Source organism: Pseudopipra pipra, chromosome 27 (assembly GCF_036250125.1).
Source record: "Pseudopipra pipra isolate bDixPip1 chromosome 27, bDixPip1.hap1, whole genome shotgun sequence".
NCBI classification, from domain to species: domain Eukaryota; kingdom Metazoa; phylum Chordata; class Aves; order Passeriformes; family Pipridae; genus Pseudopipra; species Pseudopipra pipra.
Genome location: NC_087575.1, coordinates 270,161 through 295,071, shown reverse-complemented (window position 1 = coordinate 295,071; position 24,911 = coordinate 270,161). Strand labels below are relative to the sequence as shown.

Genomic DNA, 24,911 nt, shown 5'->3' with positions numbered 1-24,911 from the left:
TAATTTAGTGCTTTCTCTATGGCAAAGCAGCCTTCAGGTGCTGCACAGACAGCAGACAAAAAATGAACAGTTATTCTTGAATAATTTATTCATAATTTTAATATAAACAGTTAATTGTTCAATACTCTGACACAGCAAGAATTTTTTTCCTCAATATTCAAAGATATTTTCTGTACATGTCACTGCTTGGCTCTTAGATATGAAAAGATTGAAAAAATAAATCAAGGGGGAAGGTTTTCCTTTCTCTTCCTTTTTAAAAAAGAATAAATTGTGGCACATTTGATCCTTTAGTTCAAAGGAGAGGTATCTGCAGTAGTATTTGTATTCTGGAACCTTAAATATGCAGAGGGAAAAGTGAAAGGAGCAAGAATAAACTGGGAAAGAAAATAAAAAAACCCCAAGGCCTCACAGAATATAGTTTAACATGCAACTGTGGCTTATTTAAGTGCAAGCAAAGAGCATTTGCTCTGGGCTGTGTTTGATGAAGCCGATGCCCAGTTTCCCCATCCATGCGGGTCCTAAAACACAAACCAGTTCTGATACTCCAAGAATAAAATCATTCCCCAAACTTAAGCCAAAGGTAATGCTTTCCCTGTTTAAAGAACACTCTTACTTTTCCAGATTTAGAGGTGGCCTTTCTAAAATTCTCCATCAGTTTTTGTCACAGGAGAAGCCCTTGAAAGCAGAGATGGTGGAAGCATTGGAATCCTTCTGGGAGAGTCTGAATTAACAGAGCTTTGGTGTCGAGTCCAGCTCGGAGCTCTCAGGTAATTAGTCCTAAGCTCAAGACTTACTGGTGCTGCTGGGACTTACCAGGGGTCGGGGCTCAGCTAAGCAAGAGCATCTGTGCCCACTGGCGGGAACCTCCACTGGCGGTTCCTCTTTAGCTGCCAGGACTATCCCAAGTCTTCCCAGCCACCTGTTCCCAAGGGACCTTCAGGGCTGAGAAAAGAAACTATTTGAATCCCACCGGCTGGAACCTGGACTGGGAAAAAAACCACCACCAGGAACAGAATTTTTTGCCGATTGCGAACCTGTTGGCAAAAAAATAATAACGCCATAGGAGTTAATACTAACTTTATTATACAATATTTAAAAAGTCATTTCTCTACCTGTCCCCTTACAGCTTACATTGTGCTGCAGTGAATTTGCCCAAACTGCAAGAATAAGTGCTTCCTTCCAAGAAGGACAAGCAAATTCATTTTAAAAAGAAATACACATTTAATGACAGCAGATTTGCTAAAAACGGTAACTTTAGAGTTGTTTTTCAACAGTCAGGTTCCTCCAGAAGTCAACTGGATGATTGGCTTCACTCTTGTGATGCTTGTAACGAGGCTGAACACATCAAGGCCTTACACCAACACTCACAGACAGAATCCAAGCAGAGGGAACACAGAGCCAAGCAGAAGGTAATAAAAAGGCCAAATTCCATTAAATTCATACAAATAACCAAACTAATCTTATTTCAAATTTCATGAAGTAACTTATTTCTTGATTCCAATCCATTTGACAGTTCCTTTCCCTGGACCACACACACAGGACATTATGAGGGGCTCTTTCGGAGGGACCGGGGTGCCTGCACATCCTCCGAGGGCACAGCAAGAAGATCACAGGGTTTATCTGCAGTTCCTGGCTCACTCCAGGCTCGGAACCAATCCCGCACGGATCACGGGAGCACCTAGTACAGCCTTGAGAGTAAGGTTTTATGGCACAAAGATATTTGACTTTCTGACTTGTAAAAACAAGGTTCCAGTCTTGGTAGCAGGAATCGCCACTTGCAGTGAAGGGCCTGGGGGACCTCAGGGTCCGTCTCTGTGTCACAGTGGTGTTGAGAGGGAACTCGACTGCCTCCCTCCCTCCCTCCCTCCCCTAAAACAGAGGCTCAGCACCCTTCTGGCTCCTGTCGTTTCCTACTTGCCTTCATCACAGTCAGCTCAGTAACACAAGAAGCAACTTTGAGATTTTTTGTTTCCCAACATTATATGCAACATACTAAAATTAAGCAAAGTGTCCCATCGCTATAATACAAATTTAGGAGGAAAGAGATAAACTACCCATAAATTAAGAGTACCCTTTAGCAACCTAAAAGCAGCCTCTTCCACATCCACACAGCTGCTTTACGATCATCGTTGCAGTGTGGTCTAGTTCCCATCACTTTTCCCAACCCAGTGCTGGCACAGAGTTTTAGCTCTTCTATTTTACAACACAATAGAGTATTTACAAGCAGCCAAGACAGACACGTTCCTAACCTGGCAGCCAAGCTTTGCAGCACTGCACTGGCCTGCAAGAGAAGTTCCAGATTGGCAAGAGTCATTCAGGAAGTGGCAATTGAATTTATGTGGAAACCTTTCTGAGAAACCTCCAGCCTCACACTTCAGACATTTTCTCAGTGAAAGCTCAGCAGAGCACAGAGAGCTGTTTCTTGCTCCTCATGATTCACCACAGAGTGAATTTCTGTCTATGCGGGGATGTCAGATTGTGTCCAGGAGGCTCCAGCTGCTCCTGGACAGGCTGAAGAGTCTCTTGTGCTGCGAGTGAGACGTTCTCTGCACACAAAGGGCAGGAGCCAACCCTCCAGTAAATACTAATGCAAGGAAAGAAAGAGCTCCCCACTTGCTGATGCTGGCTGCCCTCCTCCAGCCATCCCACCTGCTCTCCTGCTCCTCCTGAGCAGCAGCAGTGAATGTTATTCTTCCACTGCAGCTGGGAATTCTCGCTCCATAAGGATCTGGTTGGAGCAAAAGCAGCAGCTCACCCCAAGAAAGGCTCAGCTCAACGCCCCTGCCCAGGCTGGGGGCGCTCACAGCACCCCAGAGCTTTCATCTGGCACATGCAGTCTCCACTTGTATAAAGTCCTCATGTCTCTGAGCAGGAATCAGTGAGAACCAAGGAAGGATTGAGGCATCCCTGGGGCAAGGATCGTGTTGGCTATGGGCTGAGTAAGGATCTTCCAGCAGTGAGAGCTGGGCTTTATGGGTGATTTTATTCTTCCTAATTCTACAGCTGAGTGTGATCAGGAACAGCCATGAGCAGCAACTACTAGTGTTATTTGTTTTTAAAAAGGAGAAACACGACACCCTCCCCCACTGGTACCACACACCTCTCCACACTCCGGGCACAAGGTAGGAAGGATGACCAGAGGAATCTTTACACACAGTGCTGGGTACAAACAACTGCTCCGTTTGGTGCAGAGGGAAGATGAGCCATGGGAATGGACTCTTGTCCATGGAGCAACACACGCTCCCTGGTTCAGTGAACTGAGTGTTGCAAACCATGTGTACTCACAGGGCCAACCAGTATCAACCACGTGGAAAAGCCAGACCCAACACGAGGTTCCAATATTCCTTTAGATAAAAGAGCTTCTCTTTCCACAGTTATGATCACTGACACTGGAAATGTTATCAAAGCAAGGGTGTGCTGGGAAAGATTTATTTCAGGAGGTCACTGGCAGGACCAAGACACCCCAATCCAACCCCAAGAGCAAGGGCTGGTCCCAGTCCCCGCTCCATGCTGGCACATGCTGCTCCAGGAGGAAGCAGCCTGCTTCTTTCAGGTCATGAGTTCACTACAGTCCAAACATTTAAATGGCTCTTTTGTTGTGTTGTTTTTTAAAAATCACAACAGAACTAATAGGACAAGATCAGATCCAAATTCGAAAATGGGTTCATTGTCACTACTGCTCAGATTAGGGATCAACAGTGACGAACTGTTCTCTTTCCCATTCCCTTCATGAATGGTCCCTGGTATTGGAATCAGCTGATACTGATTTTCCCTGATCCACAATAGGTCCAGACCAAAATATTTAAACAGGTTTAGAGGTGCGTAGTATTAAAAATATCCTTAAGAAACACTGAGGTAGACTGCACCAGAACAGGACAAAAATAATCCCACCACATCCACCTGCCAAGATTTTACGGATACAAATTTACATGTTCTGTGTGTTTAAGAAAACAAATTGTTTGTTGCTTTTTTTTTTACAGTGTTTTATATATTAAAATAAATAAAAAAATTCTAATAAGAAAAGCTTCTCTTCCTTAGAAAAGTGTGAGAATATGTCTTCTTTCCTGCAGTGTAGTATAGAGCTGCTAAACAGTTATGACTTTGTAAAGCAGAAGAAATGTAAACAAGGCCTTTTGAAATCCAGAGGTTCCCACCCATGTCTGGACTGAGTTTTCCACCCAAAATTTTTGAGCAAGCTGTGCCCTCCACCTGGGTCTGCACTGAGCAGCCTCCAGCAGCAAAGGGCCTGACAAAGGGCTCGTGGTGGTGCCCAGAGTCCGTCATTGCCCCTCGAGGCTGCGCCCACCGGTGTGGGCTGGGAGAGGTGCTTCCCTACGCATTCCAGCAGCCCCTCTCCTTGGGTTACAACAGCAGCTCTGCCCGGGCTGGAATCAAAACCCACACACCAGCTAAGCTTCCCTGCTCTCCCCAGGCCAGGGAGCCTCGTTTTCTCCAGGCAGAGAGCACAAAATGGGTCTTGGACTTCTCCAGAAGTGGAGGACTGAGCATCTCTCCCCGCTTTTAAATCATCTCCTGTCTGACATGGGCCTGCAACATCCATCATCATCATCTTCTTCATCTCCTGCTTCCGCCCTTCTCCAGCCGGACTCGCTCCCTCCACACCACGAGACACACGTAGTTCCACAATTATCCTCTAACATAGTTTGCTATCAATCACCTTTGCCTTTATGCAAACAGCAGCACAACAAAGCACAGTCCAGAAGGCCAAAGCTGACATCCCAACGAGCCGAAACGCCGCATCCCAGGAATTCTGCAGCAGAGATCTCAGGGAACACAAAGTTGGACACCTGCAAGCACGGACAGGCAGAAAACCAGTCACTTCCAGCTTCTGCTGCATGTGCAGAGCCCAGAGCCTTGTGCTCCCCCCTTCACATCGTGTCCCTTTCTCGGCTGCAGTTCGTGCTTGTCCTCTCCTGCTGGCTCCATCTGTGGCACAGAAGGCAAAGTGAGGGAGGAGCAGGATCAGGGCTGGGATGTTCTGGTGTCCTTCAGCTCCCAATGCCCAAATTCAGGCTTCGACTGGAGCCAGCTGACTGCGTTGTATAAAGCACGGAACTATTACAAAGCCTTGTCAAGTATGAACTTAACATGTGCTTCATCGCTCCTCTGAGGCTAAAATTAGTTCGTTCTGAAATCTTTGGACCACTTTAAGACCAAACAATCCCCCAAACTCTCCCTTCCCCGAAAGGATCATAAACAGTCAATAATTTATATGAAGTTAAGATTTAAACTAAAGACATCTTTAAATATGTTACAACAAACAATATATATACTCAATGCTGTAAGGACAGAAAACTCCGTGTCTCAGGTCAGGGGACTCCTACTCCGTTTGGTCTTAAAAGTACCCACAAATCTCAGATTTCTGCTCCTTTGGCTCCCAGCACGTTTTCTTCATTTGTGAATGAGAGAAAACCTACTCCCAAGAGTCCTCGGTATAAAAATAATCTGTTTAGGATTCAGTCCCTCCAGGGAAATGGGAAAAAAGATAAGTACACACTTCCGAGAAGAGGAAAGGTCCTGTGAGAACACAGAACAACTGAGTTGGAAGGGACCCTTCAGGATCATTGAGTCCAACTCCTGACCCTGTGCAGGACACCCCAAGAGTCCCACCATGTGCCTGAAAGCATTGTCACTTGTGTACAAAACCAGAAGTGTCTATTTTGCTATAGGTTCCACCCCACACAGATATACTGCACACACACGCCCACGCACGCACCCCTGGGACTTAACCCCTTGAAAAAGGATGAAAGCAGCAGCTATTGGTCAATCTGAGGATCTGGCGCATCCGACTGAGGTGTTGAATCCTTCAGCTGTAGCGGAGAGTCTGCCTGAAAGCCTGGAATTCTACTGGAAATGCTTTTGTCCTGCAGAAGGTTTGTTCCACACTGTGAGGCTGTAGCTCAGACACCACCAGCAAGCTTCATGTCTTCTATTGGCAAATGCAGATGCTTCTCCTTCAGTTTAGCTCACACAGTTGCTTCCTGTTGTGAAACCATGGTTACAGAAGGGACAGCAGCCATGGAAACCTCTTCCATTTATGTTCACAGATAAGTCCACTGACAACCAGTCAACTTGGCAAAAAAAAAAAAAAAAGATTAAAAATCTGAAGAGTTTGTAGATGTGTGTCATACACTGTGGCAGCAATAACAAGAGTCCTGAGATTTGTGGAGGGGGGGGGAAAGCAGACAGAACCCTGGGGCCCAACAGGAAGTGTTAGGAAGGACTTGACCTGGGCATAGAGAGAATCCGCCCGTTTTTCTTGCCACCGTTCATGTGAGTGTAAGGTATGTGCTCCTCATAGTTCCCCTTGAGGGCCATGGAGGGTCCATTGTCCCTCCCCAGCGCTTTGTCCCTCTGGGAGTACGAGGAGGGGTCAAGGGGAATGCTCTCCATGTTCTCAAAGTCCATCTCGTACTCCTCCGTCTCCAGAGGTTTGTTTTCCTCGCTGTAGAAGAAGGAGACCTCGTGGAAGCTGGGGTGCAAGTCCTCCTTCAGCATCTCGATGATCTCGATGAAGGTGGGCCGCATTTTTGGGTTGTACTGCCAGCACATCTGCATCAGGTTGTGCCTGGAGCAGGAGAACCAGAGTCAGGGGTAGGAAGAGACAATTCCATGTACCAACCAAGGCTGGTATCCATGGCAGACCACCCCCCCTCTGACACCCCGAGCTGTTTGTTTTCTTTCCAGCCTCCACACTGCCTGTAGATCCTGACAGTCCTTTATTTCTGTCTAGATCAAAAATTCCTTCCAGTTCCTTCAATTGTTCTTAACTTGGCTTCCGAAGGAAACAGGGCTGTGGTTCACAGACTCTATGTGTGTGTGCGTGCATGCCCTTACAGCCAGGTCATAGGTTTTTAATTAATTCTATTTTAATTTTAACTCAGCCTGAAAGACAACAAAGCTCCTAAAATTTCAAGGAAAATAAGAGGCTGGGCAGAGGACAGACGTGCTGTAAACATGCCACCCAAAAGAAAGGCTGCAGCAAGAGGTCACATGTTATCAGACACCATGGAGAAAGAACTTACAAATACAAATAGAATTTCAAACTGGAGTTTGTAACTGGCCATGAGACAGATGTCCAGCACAGCAGGCTTTTTTCATAGGGATACTCAGCACAGCAGGCTTTTTTCATAGGGATACTCACAAAACATGTTTATTTTATGACTCTGGAAGTGCTGTTTTGGCCAGAAGCAGATGTGGGAAGAGGTTACCAGAACCAGCAAGTTACCATCTGTACTCTCTTTTCCAGCCAAGGCTCCTTCCCCTCACCACTGCTCCAGTGTGACTCCTTACACAGAATCCCAGGATTGTTTAGGCTGGAAAAGACCTCTGAGATCATCAAGTCCAACCTGTACCCAATGCCCACCTTGTCACCCAGCTGAGAGCACTTAGTGCCACATCCAGTCCTTCTCTGGACACCTCCAGGAATGGGGACTCCACCACCTCCCTGGGAAGTCCCTTCCAATGCCTGACCACCCTTGCTATGAGGAAATCATTCCTGATGTCCAACCTGCCCCTCCCCTGGCACAGCTTGAGGCCATTTCCTCTTGCCCAACTACCACCACGCCCGCCGACTCCCCCCTCCTGTCAGGGAGTTGCAGAGCCAGAAGGTCCTCCCCGAGCCTCCTTTTCTCCAGGTTGAGCCCCCCCAGCTCCCTCAGCTGCTCCTGGTGCTCCAGCCCCTTCTCCAGCTCCATTCCCTTCCCTGGACTCACTCCAGCCCCTCTATGTCTTTCTTAGGGTGAGGGGCCCAGAACTGGACATAGCACTCGAGGTGTGGCCTCCCCAGTGCTCAGCACAGAGGGACAACCACTGCCCTGGTCCTGCTGCCACACTATTTTTGACACACCCTTCTTTCCAAATGCCCCAGCTCAGGTTAAATGCTCATTAAGGGGATTTTTTTAATTACTCTGAGAGCAGCCATTCAGGGAGCTCCTGGGCCGTGCCGGCAGACCTGGGATGCAGGAACCTCCAGACAGCAAAGATCATGAGCAGCTGCAAAGAACAACCCTTGACGTCGGCACAGGGAATGTCTGGCTGCAGTCTGTAACCTCTTTGAGGTGTTTTTCACTGCCTCCCTCAGTGATCTCTTCTCCCTGACCTTGCAGGCAGCCTGGCCTCATCCCTTCAATGGGGCAATGAGAAATGAAATGGCTTCAGGCAGGATAAATAGCTCATGGCTCAGCACAGCATTCCCCTGCTTCTCCTCCTCATTAGCCACAAAACGCATTTGTGAAAATCAGTGGCAAAAAGCTGTAATTCTCCACACTATTTATGGAGAGATCACAGAAAACCTCATCAGACCTTGGAGAAAGGAGAAGCTCCTCTCTGGCCTCTGTAGCCACCTGAATGAAGGTGGTGGCCACCACTGCCATGTGACATGAGTCAACTGCCATCCACCGGCATGGAGTGGAGGAAGAACATTTTCTTTGGGCCATTGACCCAGTGCTTATCTGTATTTTAAGTTTTTCCTCTGCTTTGTACTTTGTTCTCTTGCATCCGCACTCACGATGCAAGGCCTTGGCTGTTTTAATTTCCCTGCCATTGAAACACACTGGCTCACGTCACAGAATCATGGAATCCTAGAATGGTTTGGGTTGGAAAGGACCTTAAAGACCATCTCATTCCACCCCCCTGCCATGGGCAGGGACACCTTCCACTGGACCAGGTTGTTCTGAGCCCTGTCCAACCTGGGTTTGGACACTTCCAGGGATGGGGCAGCCACAACTTCTCTGGGCAACCTGTGCCAGGGCCTCCCCACCCTGTGTAATCCCTGTCAGTGGAATTTCTGTGGGCGGTGCCTCCCCTAAAGTCTGTTTTGGTCCTCCCCAGTCAAGGAGGGGTTAAGAGGTGCCACAGGTGGGGCCATCCCTGTTGGCCACACTTTGGCCCAGGAGTGCAGCCTGGCTGACTGTCCCTGGTTCAGCACTTACAGCCTCTCTGGGCAGTTGTCCGGCTGATCCAGGTATCCTCCATCCATGACAAACTTTAGCACCTGTTCGTTGGAGAGTCCCTGGTACGGCTGCTCTGCCAAACTGCTTATTTCCCAAAGGACCACACCAAATGACCTGAGAAAGAAAGAAGACTCCTGGTGAGAAAAGAACATCCTGGAGCTCTCCAGGCGACAGAGTTATTTTGGAGAACACAAACTTCAAAAGCGCTATATTTTTAACAAGAGGGTTTCAAAACAATGGCTTTGTTTTGTCTGTGCTCTGAACAAGTCAGTTTAAACTATGTGTGTTAAAAAGAGTGAGCTCCTGAGCTGGAATCCATCTGGGATTGCAGCACACAACTTACCACACGTCAGAATAGGTGGTAAAAACCCCATCCTTCAGCGACTCGGGGGCCATCCAGCGCACAGGTAGCAGCCCTTTGCCTCCCTTGCGGTAATAATCCGTCTCATAGATGTCTCTGGTCATCCCAAAGTCTGGGAAAAGCAATTGGGATGTGTTAAATAGCTCCCTCCATCCTGCTTTTCTCATCTCCAGATGGATGTTTCCTTCCCTGTTCTCGTACACCCAGTGACACTCCCCCCACGGCCCTGCCTACAGTCATCTGGCACCTTGTGATTAATGTTCAAAATATTTCCCCTTCCCTGCATTTTTTCTACAGAGACTCCAGAGTTAAATTTTTCAGTGACAGTTTCTATTCTAAACATTATATTATTTGTCCTCTGCAAGGAAAAAAAGAGCTCCCTTTGCCTGAAATCCCACTGCCTTAGCTTTACCTCCAGAGAGCTCTGAAAAACCACCACACTGTGGGGTTTTGGGTTATTTTTAAATGTTATATTTATTTATTTCCACAAGGATTTGGGTTAAAAACCTTTCTTGTGGAAGACAAATGACTTTTAAAAGTCACTTGACCTAATGATGGGATTATCGACACTGTGTTTGTTGTACCAAACGCTTTCTTTGTCATAATTCTCATGGAAGCAAAGACCAGTGAGACAAATTCAGGCAGCTTTTGGATAGAGGTTTGGGAATAATGAATTGTACTTCCTTCTCTTGAATCTGCAATCATGATTTAAGGGCCAGACTGGTTTAATTTCCCTTCTAGTGAAACAGGCTGGTTCATGTCATAGAATCATGGAATGGTTTGGGTTGGAAGGGACCTTAAAGCTCAGCCAGTCTCACCCCCTGCCATGGGCAGGGACACCTTCCGCTATCCCAAGCCCCATCCAACCTAGCCTTGGACACTTCCAGGGGTGGGGCAGCCACAGCTTCCCTGGGAAAGCTGTGCCAGGGCCTCACCACCCAGAGAAAAGCTGCTCTGGTTCTGCAGATGTTTTTCTCACTGAAATCCATTCAATTCTGTCAAGGAGAAGAAAAAGAGAAAGTGCTGCAAAGGTGGCCAGTGAGAATCACCCAAGTTTGCCACATTTGTTTTGGACTTCATCTATTTGCCTTCTCAGCAAATGTGATGCATAGAATCATCTGGTGATCACAGAATCACAAAATGGCCTGGGTTGGAAGGGACCTTAGACATCATCTATAATCCTGCACTATCCACCTCCGATTTTCACAGTGAAGTCCTCTGCGACCATACAGTTCCGAGCTGCCAGATCCCTGTGAACAAACTTCTTGGCATTCAGGTAGGCCATGCCATCTGCAATCTCTGCAGCCATCTGGATCATCTCCCTCAGTGTCGGGGGCGGACGACCAGGGTTGTTCTACAAGAAATCAATCACAGAATCACAGAATGGTTTGGGTTGGAAGGGACCTCAAAGATCATCCAGTTCCACTCCCCCGCCATGGGCAGGGACACCTTCCACTAGCCCAGGTTGCTCCAAGCCTTGTCTCACCTGGGCTTGGACACTTCCAGGGATGGGGCAGCCATAGCTTCTCTGGGCAACCTGTGCCAGGGCCTCCCCACCCTCACAGGGAAGAATTTCTTCCCAATATCCAATCAAACCTACCCTCTTTCAGCTTAAAGCCATTTAATAAAGAAGTATTAAACCTGAAATCAGGTCACCCTGTTGCAAAACAGACCCCCCTCTCCTGTCTTTACCTCAGCTTCAGGTCTCAGAGAGCGGAGGTAACTTTTCAGGTCCCCGTGTGCCATCAGCTCCATGACCACCAGGGTGGGTTGTCCCTTTGAGACCACCCCGAGAAGGCAAACCTGGAAAATAAGGGAGAAACTCCCTCAAGGCTGTGTCCAAACACACTGGACAAGGCCAAGACCCCCTGAAACAGAGCTGAGAACAGCCTCAAAAAGCCCTGTCAGGCTGAGAGGTTTAGAAAGAGCAGACTTGGGCAGATGTGTTCTGCAGAATCTGACAGGGAAAGATCCCAGCTCTGTTTGATCTCTGCTGCTTTGGGGAGCTGAGAGTCAGGCTCTGAAAGAATGACGAGCTGTGTGATGGGATGTGTTAACGAGCCGAGGCACCCAGCGCTTACCACATGATGGCAGCTGAAGCCTTTCATCACAGAGGCTTCGTTGAGGAACTCGATGCGCTCGCGCAGACTCGCGGACTCATTCACGGTCTTCACGGCCACACGGGTCTCAGGCTCTCCCTTCACTATGTCCTTGGCAATTCCTTCGTACACCATTCCAAAGGAGCCCTGTCCCAGCTCTCGGAGGAGAGTGATCTTGTCCCGTGGAACCTCCCATTCGTCAGGGACATAAACTGCAGCAGAGGGGAACATTTCTGAACTGAGCAAGTACCTTGTGAAAGATGCTCCTGTGGCAGCTTAGATTACAGAATCCCAGAATCCCAGAACATACTGAGTTGGAAGAGACCCACAAGAATCATCCAGTCCAACCCTCAGCCCTGCACAGGATCATCCCCAAGAGTCACACCCTGTGCCTGAGAGGATCATCCAAAGGCTCCTTGAGCTCTGTCAGCCTTGATGCTGTGCCCACTGCCCTGGGGAGCCTGGTCAGTGCCCAACCACCCTCAGGGGGAAGAACCTTTTTCTAATATCCAACCCTGACACAACTTCAGGCCATTCCCTGGGTCCTGTCCCTGGTCCCCATGGAGCAGAGCTCAGGGCCTGCCCCTCCTCTTCCCCTCCCAAGGAAGCTGTAACTGCAGTGAGGTCTCCCCTCAGTCTTGTCTTCTCCAGCTGAACACACCAAGTGCCCTCAGTGCCCTCACAGTGTCCTCAAGGCCCTTCCCCATCTTTGCTGCCCTCTGCCACAGGACACTATGGGTATAACTTTTAAAAAAAGACTAGAAAACCCCATGAAGACAATTCCAATCCCATCCTGCTGCACTGACTGAAAAAAAACAATCCCTGCAGGAAGCCCTGGTTACTCTCACCATCACTGGCGCTGATGTATTCAGGGTTGGAGGATGCATACAGGGGTCCGGTTGGTCCTTCAGTTTGTCTGGAAAGGACACAAGTTCTTCAGTACATTTGCAGCCTTTGACACACTCCAGGTGAAGGCAGTTTGATAAACTCCCAAAACATGCAGCAAACACAAACTCTCCCCATTTCCAAAGGCACAAAGTATTTCCTACGCTAAATTAATGTTCCAATCATTAAGGAAATTAGAAAATAAACAAAAACTGACTCCTAGCAAATCAACAAAACTTCTGGATGTAAGTTTTGGTTGCTCTGGTGAAAACAAGATGAAATTGCACTCACCTCTTTTTCACAAGCACGTAAGCAGCTCCAATAATTCCAGCAATTATTATGGCAAAAATAATAGGAACGATTATAACAGCAATATTAGGCTGAGAATTCACTAAGAAAGAAAGAGAGAGTTGGAGGCATTACAAAGGTCCAAAATCCAAGTTTTTTCCTCAATACAATAAATGCAACAAATACGAAACTTGAGCTATTTCAGAATATGGTGGGGCTGGTCAGAATGAGAATGCATGAAGAAAAGCCACGTTTCCAAGTAATTCCAGGTTCTTGAAAGTAGATACTTTGGTAAATACTTAATGACTCCCTGTAGTTCTCTGTGCGCTGCTTGCTAAACCCCATTCTTCAAAAAACCCCTGAGGTTCTATCAGGGATTAAATGTTGAAAATAAAATGAACTCACGATAATCAGCCACGTAAAAATAGGTGGGTTCTGTCCACGAGCCATTTCCAGCCAGGGAGGTCGCCCGGATCCGGACACTGTAGTTCCCAGGCTGAAGTCCTCGGAGTTTGCAGCCGTGCTCGGTGGCAAAGTGCTTTCGGGACACACAAAAATGGGCTTCCTGCAGGGAGAGGAGGCTGTGTCACCCTCCCTCTGCAGCATCTGGCAGCTCCCTGGGGTTCCTGCAGCATCCAGAGCTCCCTGACAAGCCCACTGGGGCTCCTGCAGCATCCAGAGCTCCCTGACAGCTCCCTGGGATTCTTGGAGCACCTCTCTGGCTGGCAAACACACACAAATAAAGGCTCTCACAGGCTCAGGGCTGCTCTAGTTTAGTGCTTTGTGCTGGATTTGTGTTTTACAGAGCAGTAGTTCACGTTACAGAGAATAAGAGCCATGTGCTGTACCAGCCCTCAGCCCTGAAATTGGATCTGGACCGGAGAGTCCTGCTCTCTCCCTGGCACTGACACCAGCACTGTCCCCCTGGCACTGACACCTGTCTAGGCACCAGCACTCCCACAAGCTCGTGGACTGCTCAATGCTTTCCTAATTTCTTTAAGCAACTTAAATGCCACAGAATCATAGAAATATCAAGGTTGGAAGAGACCTTCAAGGTCATCAAGTCCAACCATCAACCCAGCACCGTCATCATCAACCCTAAACCATGTCCCCAAGTGCCACATCCAGACACCTCCAGAGATGGTGACTCTACCACCTCCCTGGGCAACTTGTTTCAATGCCTGACCACTCTTTCTATGAAAGATTTTTTTCTAATATCTAATCTGAACCTCCCCTGGTGCAACTTAAGGCCATTTCCTCTCATCCTTTCACCTGAGACAGAGCAATAACATTTCTAAAAAATTCCATACAGAAAGTTGGAAAATCAGCTAAACTTGTTTGGCAAATGGACACCACAGGGGTAGATTATTTCTTGATGTTATTCCAGACAGATTTCCAGAGGAGACAAATTCAACAGTGAAGTTTTGTGTCCCATTGGTTCCTGCACCAGGAAACCAGACTGGACAGGGCACTGTATGCACCGGGACTATTAAATCCTAAACAGCCTTGGGCTTTCAGGTGGAGTCACTTCTCCAGAGGTGCTGTGGAGAAGCAGAAACTCTCTCTGTCAGAAATTCTCACTCTTCAGCAGAAGCTGAAGGGAGAAGCAGAAACTCTCACCTCTGTCTCCCCGAGCCGTCCGTAGTTCACCTCGTACAGCACGATCAGGCCGTTGGGCTCCTTTGGCTCCTGCCACCTCAAATGCACTGTGTTCTTTTCAACCACTTCATGGGAAACTGGACCAACGATGTCATCAGCCTTAGCTAGAACCAAGTTCATGATTAATAAGTTTTATTTCACACCTTTGGCAAAATTCAAGCCTGCCAACCTCATCCATCATCCTTTCCCATCAGGACTCAAGGACGGCCCTGGTTCTATGCAATTTCTCTATACGGCAGCTGGCTCCCATGGGAAAAGCAGCATTTTGGGAACAGCCACCAACCCAAAACAGAGCTCAGGGAGATCCTTACCTTCTGGCATGGTCCTAGCACTGACATAGGCTGCCACGCTGCACCGGGACTCCTGAGCATCGTGGTTGCAGGCGTGGAGCTCGATGCGGTATCCGGTGAAATGGCGCAGCCCCGAGATCACGAGGGACTCCTTGGACAGGACTTTCTCAAAAGGTTTCTGCTCCTCTGCACCCTCAGCTGCTGCTGCAGAGTTGTTGGGAGAGGCTGGGATGGTGGGGATCACCACGGTGGTGTTTGCCACAGAGGCGAGGTCTCTCCGTTTTCTTGACGGCCTGTTAAACAACACAGGTCACCATGTTATTTGTTACATTCAATGTGAACACATTCACCTGAAACGGAAGAGTTAAAATGAGAGAGCTCAGGGTGCTACAGAAAACTCAAAGCCTCATATTTACAACAAAGAAATTCAGGATTTTTTTTTTTTAACCAAGCAATCTGTCTTTTTAAAATTCTGTATCTATGAGACTCTCTCCTTGCACAACTTCATACAGGGAAATAAAAATAGATCAATCTGAGTCTCAAGCATCTGCTTGAGAATTCCAGTTCTTCTGGATCTCTCAGCTGGATCTAACTTTGCCAGGATGCCTCGTGCAGGGTTGCAATGCTTTGGAGTTCAGCTCCCACATGTTTTAACTCCAAGCAAATGAGGCACCACAGCCTCTGACTCTGATGACCTTAAATGTGCCCCATATCCCAAGTGTCACTAACTTGCATTTATAAAGCCTAAGGCCAGTTTCACAGCTCACTGGAATACATTTGCCACTCTGAACCCTATGGCTGAACCTCAGTGGATACATGAATCAGTTTTAGCTTTTCTTAAGAGAACAAATCTATTAAGTCCTTTTCAACAGATGCATTTAAAATTCATGACCGATTACAAATTAGCTGTGTGGTTTTGTCAACCAAATGTTGCTTCTCAAATTATTGCATTTCAGTCTGAAAATCAATTTTTTGCAGTTGTAACACCAGCACCAGCAGTGTGACCCTGTCACCTTCCCTGTCTGCAGGTGAGTGCCACCAGTCAGCTTTAATGTCAGGTTTTATAAGAAATAAATAGAATAAACTCAAAAAAATTAAGAGCCATTCACAAATTTCATTTTCTTGGCAAAAAAAGAAAAACAAGGGAGCAGTACTAAACCAGAACTACTCCTTCTAACACTTTATGTCCTGCCACACATTTGCCACGGGGAATTCCAGGTTTGGAACCAACACATGGTGAATCAGTAACTGTATTCAGTTACACAAAAGGAATTAACACCATTGAAATCCAGACTATGTATTTTAAGGGGGGTGATGATCTTTTTACGTGTGTGCAGCTATTAAAGGGTACAAAGAGTGACCTGAACTGAACCCACACTTGAGGCATCTCCAGTCTCTAAAAATGTAACGAGCTGTTGAAGCTGCTGAACTGAACTTTCCACTGCCACCCTCTGACTACCAGGCAATGATCAGCCAATTCCAGCCATGGGCAGGGACACCTTCCCCTATCCCAGGTTGCTCCAAGCCCCGTCCAACCTGGCCTTGGACACTTCCAGGCATCCAGAGGCAGCCACAGCTTCTCTGGGCAACCTGTGCCAGGGCCTCATCCGCCTCACAGGGAGAAATTTCTGGATGCCAAATGGCAGGTTCAGTGAGCACATTCCAGTTTATAGTTTTCTCTTTCTTAATTACTAATTAACTCCCTTTGGAGCTGCTGTTCCCTCAGCCTGTGCATTGTTCTGAGCAGTGTCCCCTCAGGAGGGGGCAGAGTTCAGAGACCCAGCTCTGGGTCATGTCACCTCCCTCTTTGGGAAGGATTCCTTATGGTCAACCAGAGCCTTGTTTGCATAAAAGCAAATCTACACCCGCTGTTTACAAAGTGTGGATTCAGCTGGTCCTCGTGTTTAAGGGAATTTTGCTTTTCACAAGTAAAATTTGACCACTGATGAAACACAGAGTAAAATGCAAGAATTCCTTCCTTCCCAAGTCACAGAAAGCAAGAAATACTTGTGAAGGTGTAAAACCCCAATCTTCCCATATTTATTATCCTGGATTTGCAGCAATTTTCTTGCCAAATTCTCTGTATTTTCAAACATTTGATTCTTCTCAGAGTTATCCAGTGCAATTTGCATTAGAGCTATTTCAGCAGCTCCAGTGAACTTCCCTGTGAAATCCTCAGATCCAGGCTTCTCCTGCTGTCACAGACAACCAGTATGGGGCTCACAGAGGCTGGAAGTGACAAGTCGTCACATGCAATATGGCCTGTGCTGGAGGATTTTAAAAATGCCTTAAGTACCTTAAGCTAAGCTTTTCCACCTGAAACTAGCCCGGGACACCTGGCCTGGCTTCCCTCCTGTGCTGGTAAAAGCAGTTCATATTTGTGTGCACAATTAATTAATTGAACTGGGAAACCTGGGGGGGGAAATTAGTTTCAATGTGAGTAATTTCCCAGATCTTACTCACTCTGTAACCCAGGAATACTGAGAATGGCACGAGTGAGTGTGACACAGAGACAGAACAGTGAGTCTGCTCTTTCTCTTTTTGCAGTAATGGAGAGAATACATGGAATGACATCCTAAACAGTTCCCATTTAGTTCCCCTTTGCTTCTCAGGACTTTTCTTACTTTTGAAATCTTTCCATGCTTTCCACAGAATCATGGAGCAGGTGAGGCTGGAAGGCACCTCTTGCCCAAAGCAGGGGCAGCTGCAGCAGGTTGCTCAGGACCATGTTTGAGTATCTCCAGGGATGGAGACTCCACACCTCCCTGGGCAGCCTGTTCCAGTGTGTAACCATCCAATCTGTGCAAAACTCTTCCAAAATAAGAGCAAATAAAACAGGAAAGAAGAAGCAAACCATCAGCTTCTGATGGCCCCTTTGCTCAGCTCCAAAGGGAAGTCACAGAGCAGCTGGTGTGAAGACACCTGCCAGCTCTGCCAGAAACATCTCAAAATCTCTGTTTTGCCTTGTCAGTGCCAGAGCAAACTGACCCACAAGAGTGATAGCGTATCCTGGTAATAAATGTGCACAGGGGGAAGGAACAGTTTCTGATTTCCAGAAGGGTGAGATCAGCCCTGGACTAAGCAGAGCAGGGCAGAGCCATGTACAGGCTGGATCCTGCACAGGGATCAGATGGCTGGGAGCAGGACAGGAGGGGAGAAATGGCACATGGAAAACAAGGAGACAAGGCATCAGGGAGAAACTGCTCTGATTCTGCCCCCCTGCCATCTCATATTCCCTGCTGGCTTCATCCCTGAGATCCCTCCCGTGACTGGCAGGTTTCTTCTCTCCACGAGAGGCCACACAGCACCTCGGGAGAGGTCAATGAACTCTAAGGAGCCACAAAAAAGCATCTTAAGTAAACCACACTCCTTGCCAGGCTTTGTGAGCAGGTGATAGTACAATATTCACAGGAAAAATAATTTTGATTTACATGACAACAGCCTGGAGCTGCTGGGGAAGACAAGCAGGACACATGGCAGCAGGGAGGTATCTTTACCACGGACTTTTAACAGCAAAAGAGCTTGTTTTAAAGGATTAGCCAAGCCTAGGGATGTGGAGATTTGTTTCTTAGCAGGCTGACAAGGTGGCACATCCTGGTGGATTGGTTTCTTCCTAAAATACATACCCCAGAAACTGGCCTGAGAATCATCCTGGGCTGGCTGCACAATAAAATTGGGAAAAAAAGGAAATAAAAAAGAAATCAGATTGTCAGAATTGTCTGCCTGCATCAGGAGGAGGTTGGCTTTTGCACATGGCTTGGACTCTCCTCTGCCTCAGAGTATGTCATGTCCTGGCATCCTTTGGCACAGTGAAACTTGTCCTGATGGGCACCAACAGCCAGGGAATGGCAAAAGGAGGGACTCAGCCCAAGGCACCAGAGCAGCCTCACAGGGAACACCCCAGTAATGCATTCAGTGTATTCAAAAAAGAAAATGTTCAGTGCAGCGACACAGCTTCTGCCAAGGAGCTGCAAATAAAGGTTTGTTAGCTCAGGGCAGCAAGCTGGGAATAAATTTAGAGCACAAAATGCATGACAGGGAAGAGGGTAAATCATCACAGATTCTAACCTGCTTCCCAGCACTTCCTCCCTGAGCTGCATATGAAGTGTGAAGACATTCAACACCACTTAATGTGACGCTGTGTGTGCCACTCAAAACAGGACATTCACCACCCACAGCACTCACATTCCTCATGGTATTGGAGGTATTTCCCACACTAAGTGCAAGGAAGACCACAAATACCATGCTGAAGGACGAGGCTGTGGCCTCATAAACTGCCCTTTTCCTTTCTTTTCAACTCAATGAAAAACTTGACCACAACATTTTTTGACAGAAAAAAAAAGTCGCTATTTTTGGCATCATCCAAGTTTCAATTTGCTGCAGGCATTCAGCTGTTTGTTAAGGATTCTCACTTTATTCTCAAGCTGAGGAGGATTCAGAGACAGGAAATTAAAGCAGGATCTTCCCAATTTGCAGAAACATCAGTGTAGGTGCTCAGCTGTCCCCATTCCAACACCCATATCCAGCTGGAGTAGACAGGTCCATGGAAGCCCAGAGACTGGCCACATGACCACATCCAACCTAATAATTGTGTTTAATAATCAGTCAATCACAGTTCCCTCCCCCTGACCACATGAGCACTGTTTGATGTTCCTACCTTGGCACAAAAACCTCGTTGTGAAGGTAGTTCTCAAATGTCTTGCGGAAAGCAGATTCCTCCAGCTCCTTCTGTATCTGGGAGTCTGTCTTCGGGCAGGAACAACATTCCCCACTGACATCCTCATTTTCACTCTGATTATACTTCTGAGGGTCTTCAGATTCAAAAGGAGGAGACCAGGTCCTTGAGGGAAGTTTTAATCCTGTGGACAAAAGAGTTTTAGTGTCACTCATGCTTAGCTTGGCAGATGTTCAACCCTACAAAGAACCCAAACCAGTGTGCACAGGATTCATGGCACATTGGGGCGTCCTGAGCTTTCACATCCAGGGCTGAGCAGTTCCCTCTTTTCTGATAGGCCTTTGATTCAAAAATATTTTTTGAAACAAAGCTCAGATGCTGCTGTAGTCTGTGAGTTCTATCCCAGTTCATCCCAGTTTAGGTAACACAGGGCAGCAGGTGAGATTTTGGGAGTCCTCAGTGAAACTCTGTGTTCTCAAGGAATCCCAAACCAGGCACAAGATACCTTCAAAAATTAACTTGGCCCTGAGGTCCAGAAGCACTGAAGTTTTTAACTTTACCATCTCCATAGCCGTTGTTAAACTTGCAACTCAGTTTAAAAAGAACAAGGGCAGCAGGGAGATCCCCAAAGGAAAAAAAATGTCTGATTACTCCATAAGAAATGTTTTTGGAGACCTTTTGCACATACCTTGGCAGTAGCACCTAATGTATAATGAACAGGGGGAGGACACAGCTGCATCTCAGCATGTTTCTTGAACAACATCCTTGAAAACAGCAGAATTGGGCCCCCAGAGCATCTCCAAGGCAAACACTCCAGGGAATTCTGAGAGAGACTGAAGGAAAGGCCCAGAGAGAGAAGCAGCCACTCACCTTTCAAGCAGTAATCAAGTTCATAAAGCTCACTGTCTTCTGCCTGCTGCTGCCAGTACACCAGGTAGTGCGTGATGTTCCCGTTGGGCTCCGAGGGTGGTTTCCACTTCAGGATGATTTGGGATGAAGAGTTGGAAACAGATATCGGATCTAACGGCACTGACGGAACTGTGTGGGTGGGCAAAGAGGCACAGGTCACTGCACTGCCCTGCCAGAGGGTGACAGGATGGGGGACAAACACAGGCAAGTTGCCATTCCTATGAGAATCCAGCATTCTCCATGGTAGGTTCCTGCAGCAGAAACACCAGAACACTCAGGCTCCCAAAGGCTGCACTTGATGATCCTGGAGGTCCTTTCCAGCCTTAATGATTCTTACACATGGCCGCATGAGCTGGATAGAAGAGAACGCACTTGGCAAATCTCCCTGTGCAGGGAATCCCACATTCTTCCATTGGTTTAGGAATTCCTTCCTACCAAAGTACAGCAGCAATGGAAAGTTTCATGGATGTGGGACTATCACAGCTCCCAGGCAGAAGACTATTTACATAAGCACAGAATCTGCTGAGTTGGATGGGACCCACAAGGATCATCAAGTCAAACTCCTGGCCCTGCACAGGACCATCCCCAAGAGTCACACCCAGTGCCTGAGAGGATCATCCAAACTCTAGCAGCCTTGGTACCATGCCCACTGCCCTGGGGAGCCTGTTCAGTGCCCCACTAGCCTCTGGGAGAAGAACCTTTTCCTAATATCCAGCCTAAACTTCCTCTGACACAACTCCAGGCCATTCCCTGGGGTCCTGTCACTGGTCACCACAGAGAAGAGATCAGTGGCTGTCCCTCTTCTTATTTAGGACTTATTTAGAACTCTTTCTCCCTTGCAAAGCAACATTAATGTGCTGGTACTGACCCGTGGCGTTGGTCTGGATGTAGATAATCTCACTCTTCGCTCCATATGTCCGCCGCTCATCGGAAAAGGTGACCAGGGTTTTCACAAACACAGCATATTGTGTCCAGGGCTTCAGGCCCCTCAGAAGCCAGCCTGGCTGGGCCTGGGCTTTGGGCTCATTGGACCGTGGGGGTGGGTCAACATCCACAACTGTCCAGCTGTTTGACCCACAAGCGTCCTGGCCATCGAACTCCGTCACGTTTTGGTACGGACTTTAGGACAGAAAAGGCTCAAATTAACAGAGTCTTCACTCATCTTTTAAAAACTTCACTCATCTTTAAAAAGTTCTAAGGACATCACTGAAAGTTACCATTCTTTACTCTTTGGAGAAAGTATTAATTCTCTCGTTGTATTTATTCTGAAAGTGAGGCATCAAAGAGCAAGTCCTGTGCCACACATGATCCCAACAACTAAATCCAGGCTAATTATTTTCAGCTTTATGAAAACCAGTTTCTGAAAGAACCTTTCCCACCTCAAAGGGAATAAAACCCTAAACATCCCATGCAGGTGGTGGGGAGATGAGAAACTTCATGGTTAGAAGAACTGGAAGAACTCATGTTTGGATTGTTCTTAGATGAGGAATTTTGACTGTCCACAGCTCGGTAAGTCAGAGATCTTAATGAACACTTTTACAGAAGGGTACAATTGGGAACTGAAGTGTTGGAGCCACACAATCAGAGATTAAACAGCTTTGCCTACAACAGGTTTATTATCCACTCTTCAAGGCTGATTGTGGGAACCCAACATAGCCACTGGTTTGTGATCGAAGGGTGGGTCACTTACGCTTCTTTGTAGAACAGCATAAATCCCAGGAGATCACGGAAATCAGGAGGCCAATACGGCTCCCACTTTAACAGGATCTTGTCGTGAGAAGTCCTGATGTAAGAAAATTTCAGCAATTCATTTTCACCTGAGACAAATGAGAAGCGACAATGCATTTATTAATGCTAAAAAATAAGGGTTTCAATTTCTATTATCTGAGAAGTGTAAGCTAAAGATGAGAACGCTGGCACTGAGAAGAGCTGCTTATCTTACTTCAATGCTATTCCTACCTTAAGTCAGGGTTGGAATAGATGCCCTACTAAGATTCCTGCCAGCTTAAATTTTGCAATGATTTTATGAAAATGTAGAAGAATTGAACTAAATTCTAAAAAGCGGGAAATCTAAAAGCAACATATTTTACAATTTATCATGATCTACACAGATGAACCTAGCAATGGGGTGTGCACAAAAATGAAGCACATGATTTCCCAGCCTTGCCCAGGAGTAGTTTGGTCCCTTTGCAAACAGGAGGGTGTTTGCAGCTACTGCAGGAATAGCAAATCCAGTCAGAGCCACAGTTTGTCCTTCTTGGGCTGCTGGGACAAACCTCCTGCAAAGGGAGGAAGAACACTCATTTCACTGGCACCACATCCAGAACAAACAAAGGCTTTCTTTTTTTTCTCTATTTTTTTCAGTAAACAGGATGCTGCCAATATGAAAACTAAACTTGAAATGTAAAAGCAAACAAAAAGCCAAACACCCTAGCAAGCTGTGGTTTGAGGTGGGGGTGGCACAGACACCAGCTCAGCAGAGGAGGGGCAAAGTTGGCAAAGAGGAATACAACTGTCTCCTCCAGCTGCCTTCAAACCAAACACCAGCCCAGGAGCTGCCACATGGCAGAGCTGGGTCTGAACTCCAAACCCAGGTTCATCCCCAGTGCAGGAAGAGCTTTTCAGTGTCTCATGGGAGGAGATGAACTTTACAGACAGCTAATTCCTCGTACTCCTTCCCTCTGCCCAGGTTGGAGCTCTGCTGCCCCTGAGGATAGGGCTCTGTGTGTGTTTTTCACTGGTACTGCCAGTTTTTAGGTCATAGCCATTGCATTCCCTTCTCCCATGTGCATGCATGGCTGCATGTGTTGATATGTGGAAAACCAGACCAGCAAACTGAGTCAGCTGAAAGATCTTCACTTTTTAAGTCTGTTCACAAACAGCTACATCAGGGTAACAAGGGCAGAACTGAGGGATCACAGAATCATGGAATGGTTTGGGTTGGAAGGGACCTTTAGCAGTGCTGTCCCCAAAAGCAGAGGGACAGAGCATCCACAGGATGATCCAAACTGCACTGCAGGGTGTGGGCAAGGATCTGAAATCACAGTTTAATTAATACTGGGCTTTTTGCTGGCAATACCTGCATAAGCATCTCATGTTAACCTGTGTGTGCTCCTGTTCTTATGTGCAGGCAAGTAAAGAATCAGAGCAGAGATACCACCAGCTAAGAACAAAGCTGGGTATTTTCTATCCCCACAGTCTGCTTCACCACACGGCCTTGTAAGTGTCTTACTGGCACATACAGGGAAAGGAGATTGTGTGCCACAGAAAGGGAACAAACAGCAGGGTTGGGGGGGCAGAAGGGGTGCATTTATGGCAGCACTGCTGCCAAAAAAACTATCTTCAAAACTACATCTTCAGGAGCACAACTTCAGTGCCTTAACCATGCTGACACAGGCACTGCCTTATCATTGTTCCTGAAGAAAGCCATTAGCTTAAAAACCTCTGAGAAGCACAGCAAAAACTGTTGGAAAATTTCCCTGACTGTTGTATTTGCAATTTCCTCACATGGCTCCAGGGATGGGTGGAAATCCTCTTTCTCCCGTGTTTATTCTGTGTGCCCACTGTCACCTCATGACATGGGAAAAGGAGGTTATGACTATTAATCAGGTACTCGGCAGTAACACGAAGTCCCAGCCGGACCAAGGTTATGTTGTGCTAAACTCTTCAAAAATAATACTCTCAGCCCAAAAAACTTCCCAGCAGAGCCCACGGAGAGCAAACTTTGGGGATCAAAGCTGGCAAGGCAGGCACCTTCCAGAGGGAGAACTGTGAGGACTTTTTCTCATGGCATAGGACTTTACTCAAGTGGCAAGTCTGGTGCTTTACCAAAAGTACAAGGACAGTCCCTGGACAAACATTATGGGCCAGGCTGAGGGAAATAGGAGTGTGAGGATGGTACTGAGGCAAGTCTGGCTGCATTCTGAGACTCTTACATGAGGCTTGATCCCCATTGGTCTTCAGGGCTATGTCATTCCTCTCCTGACGCCCCTTAGTCCCAGAGATCTCTTCCATCTTGTGGATTTCTGACAAGCACAGCTTGGGGTTATAGTGGAAGAAGAGTTTGCCTCGCGCAATAGTGAGGTTGTGTTTACTCCAGTCCCAGAGCTGGCGGAGGTTCTGGTTGTCCAAGGCATAAAATGAATAATTGCTGAAAGAAGAAGAATGAAAACATGGGTTGGGAGGGGATCCACTGAAAACTCCTTTTTCTTCGTGCACTAACCCAGACACCAAAGAAAAGTGAATGCAAACTGTCTCCCCTGGTAGGGCACAATCCGTGGGCAGAAGAATGTTTAAAAATAACTTATGAATTGTTTCCAAATACAAATCGTTCTGATAGCACTGGCACTCCTTGCACTTCAAAGCATTCAAATACAGTGTCTTTTGAGGGAACTCACCCAGCTTCAAGTGTTTCTCCTCTAATCAGATGGAGCTTCCGGAAAAAAGAAAGAGAAACCAAGGCATAAGAGCGGCGAATTTTGAGGTAACCTGAGATTTCTTCTATCAAGCCAAGATTTGCTTCCAGCTCAGCTGCTATGTTATCTATGAAGAGGAAAACATTGGGATTAGTTCTCTGATATCACTGAGAAGAAACATCGATATCAGAGCCCAAATACATTAAACAGAACTGGTTTATGTTAATTCATGAGACCTTAAAAAATTCAATTAACACAAAAATCCAAATAACCAATAACCTCAAGAGCCTTTGCTTAGTGGTTATTTTTCTGAATCCCCCTAAGATTCAGGGTGGTCAAAGCAAAAGAAAATCCC

General features: G+C 47.0%; 1 protein-coding gene across 1 annotated transcript in view; it reads right to left on the bottom strand.

Annotated features, from left to right (window-relative positions):
• Positions 1–1,060: 1,060 nt before the first annotated feature.
• INSR (insulin receptor) overlaps positions 1,061–24,911 on the bottom strand; it is a 58,866-nt gene continuing 35,015 nt past the window's right edge. Inside the window, exons 5-21 of the mRNA XM_064637187.1 lie at positions 24,539–24,683; positions 24,077–24,291; positions 21,832–21,958; positions 21,010–21,260; positions 20,103–20,270; positions 19,215–19,416; positions 14,579–14,850; positions 14,229–14,371; positions 13,014–13,173; positions 12,612–12,711; positions 12,284–12,351; positions 11,418–11,647; positions 11,029–11,139; positions 10,531–10,690; positions 9,319–9,448; positions 8,955–9,089; positions 1,061–6,589 (exon numbers count right to left, since the gene is read on the bottom strand). Coding sequence (XP_064493257.1) covers positions 6,235–6,589; positions 8,955–9,089; positions 9,319–9,448; positions 10,531–10,690; positions 11,029–11,139; positions 11,418–11,647; positions 12,284–12,351; positions 12,612–12,711; positions 13,014–13,173; positions 14,229–14,371; positions 14,579–14,850; positions 19,215–19,416; positions 20,103–20,270; positions 21,010–21,260; positions 21,832–21,958; positions 24,077–24,291; positions 24,539–24,683 — 2,972 coding nt within the window. The 3' untranslated portion in view covers positions 1,061–6,234. The remainder of the gene's footprint in view (positions 6,590–8,954; positions 9,090–9,318; positions 9,449–10,530; positions 10,691–11,028; positions 11,140–11,417; positions 11,648–12,283; positions 12,352–12,611; positions 12,712–13,013; positions 13,174–14,228; positions 14,372–14,578; positions 14,851–19,214; positions 19,417–20,102; positions 20,271–21,009; positions 21,261–21,831; positions 21,959–24,076; positions 24,292–24,538; positions 24,684–24,911) is intronic.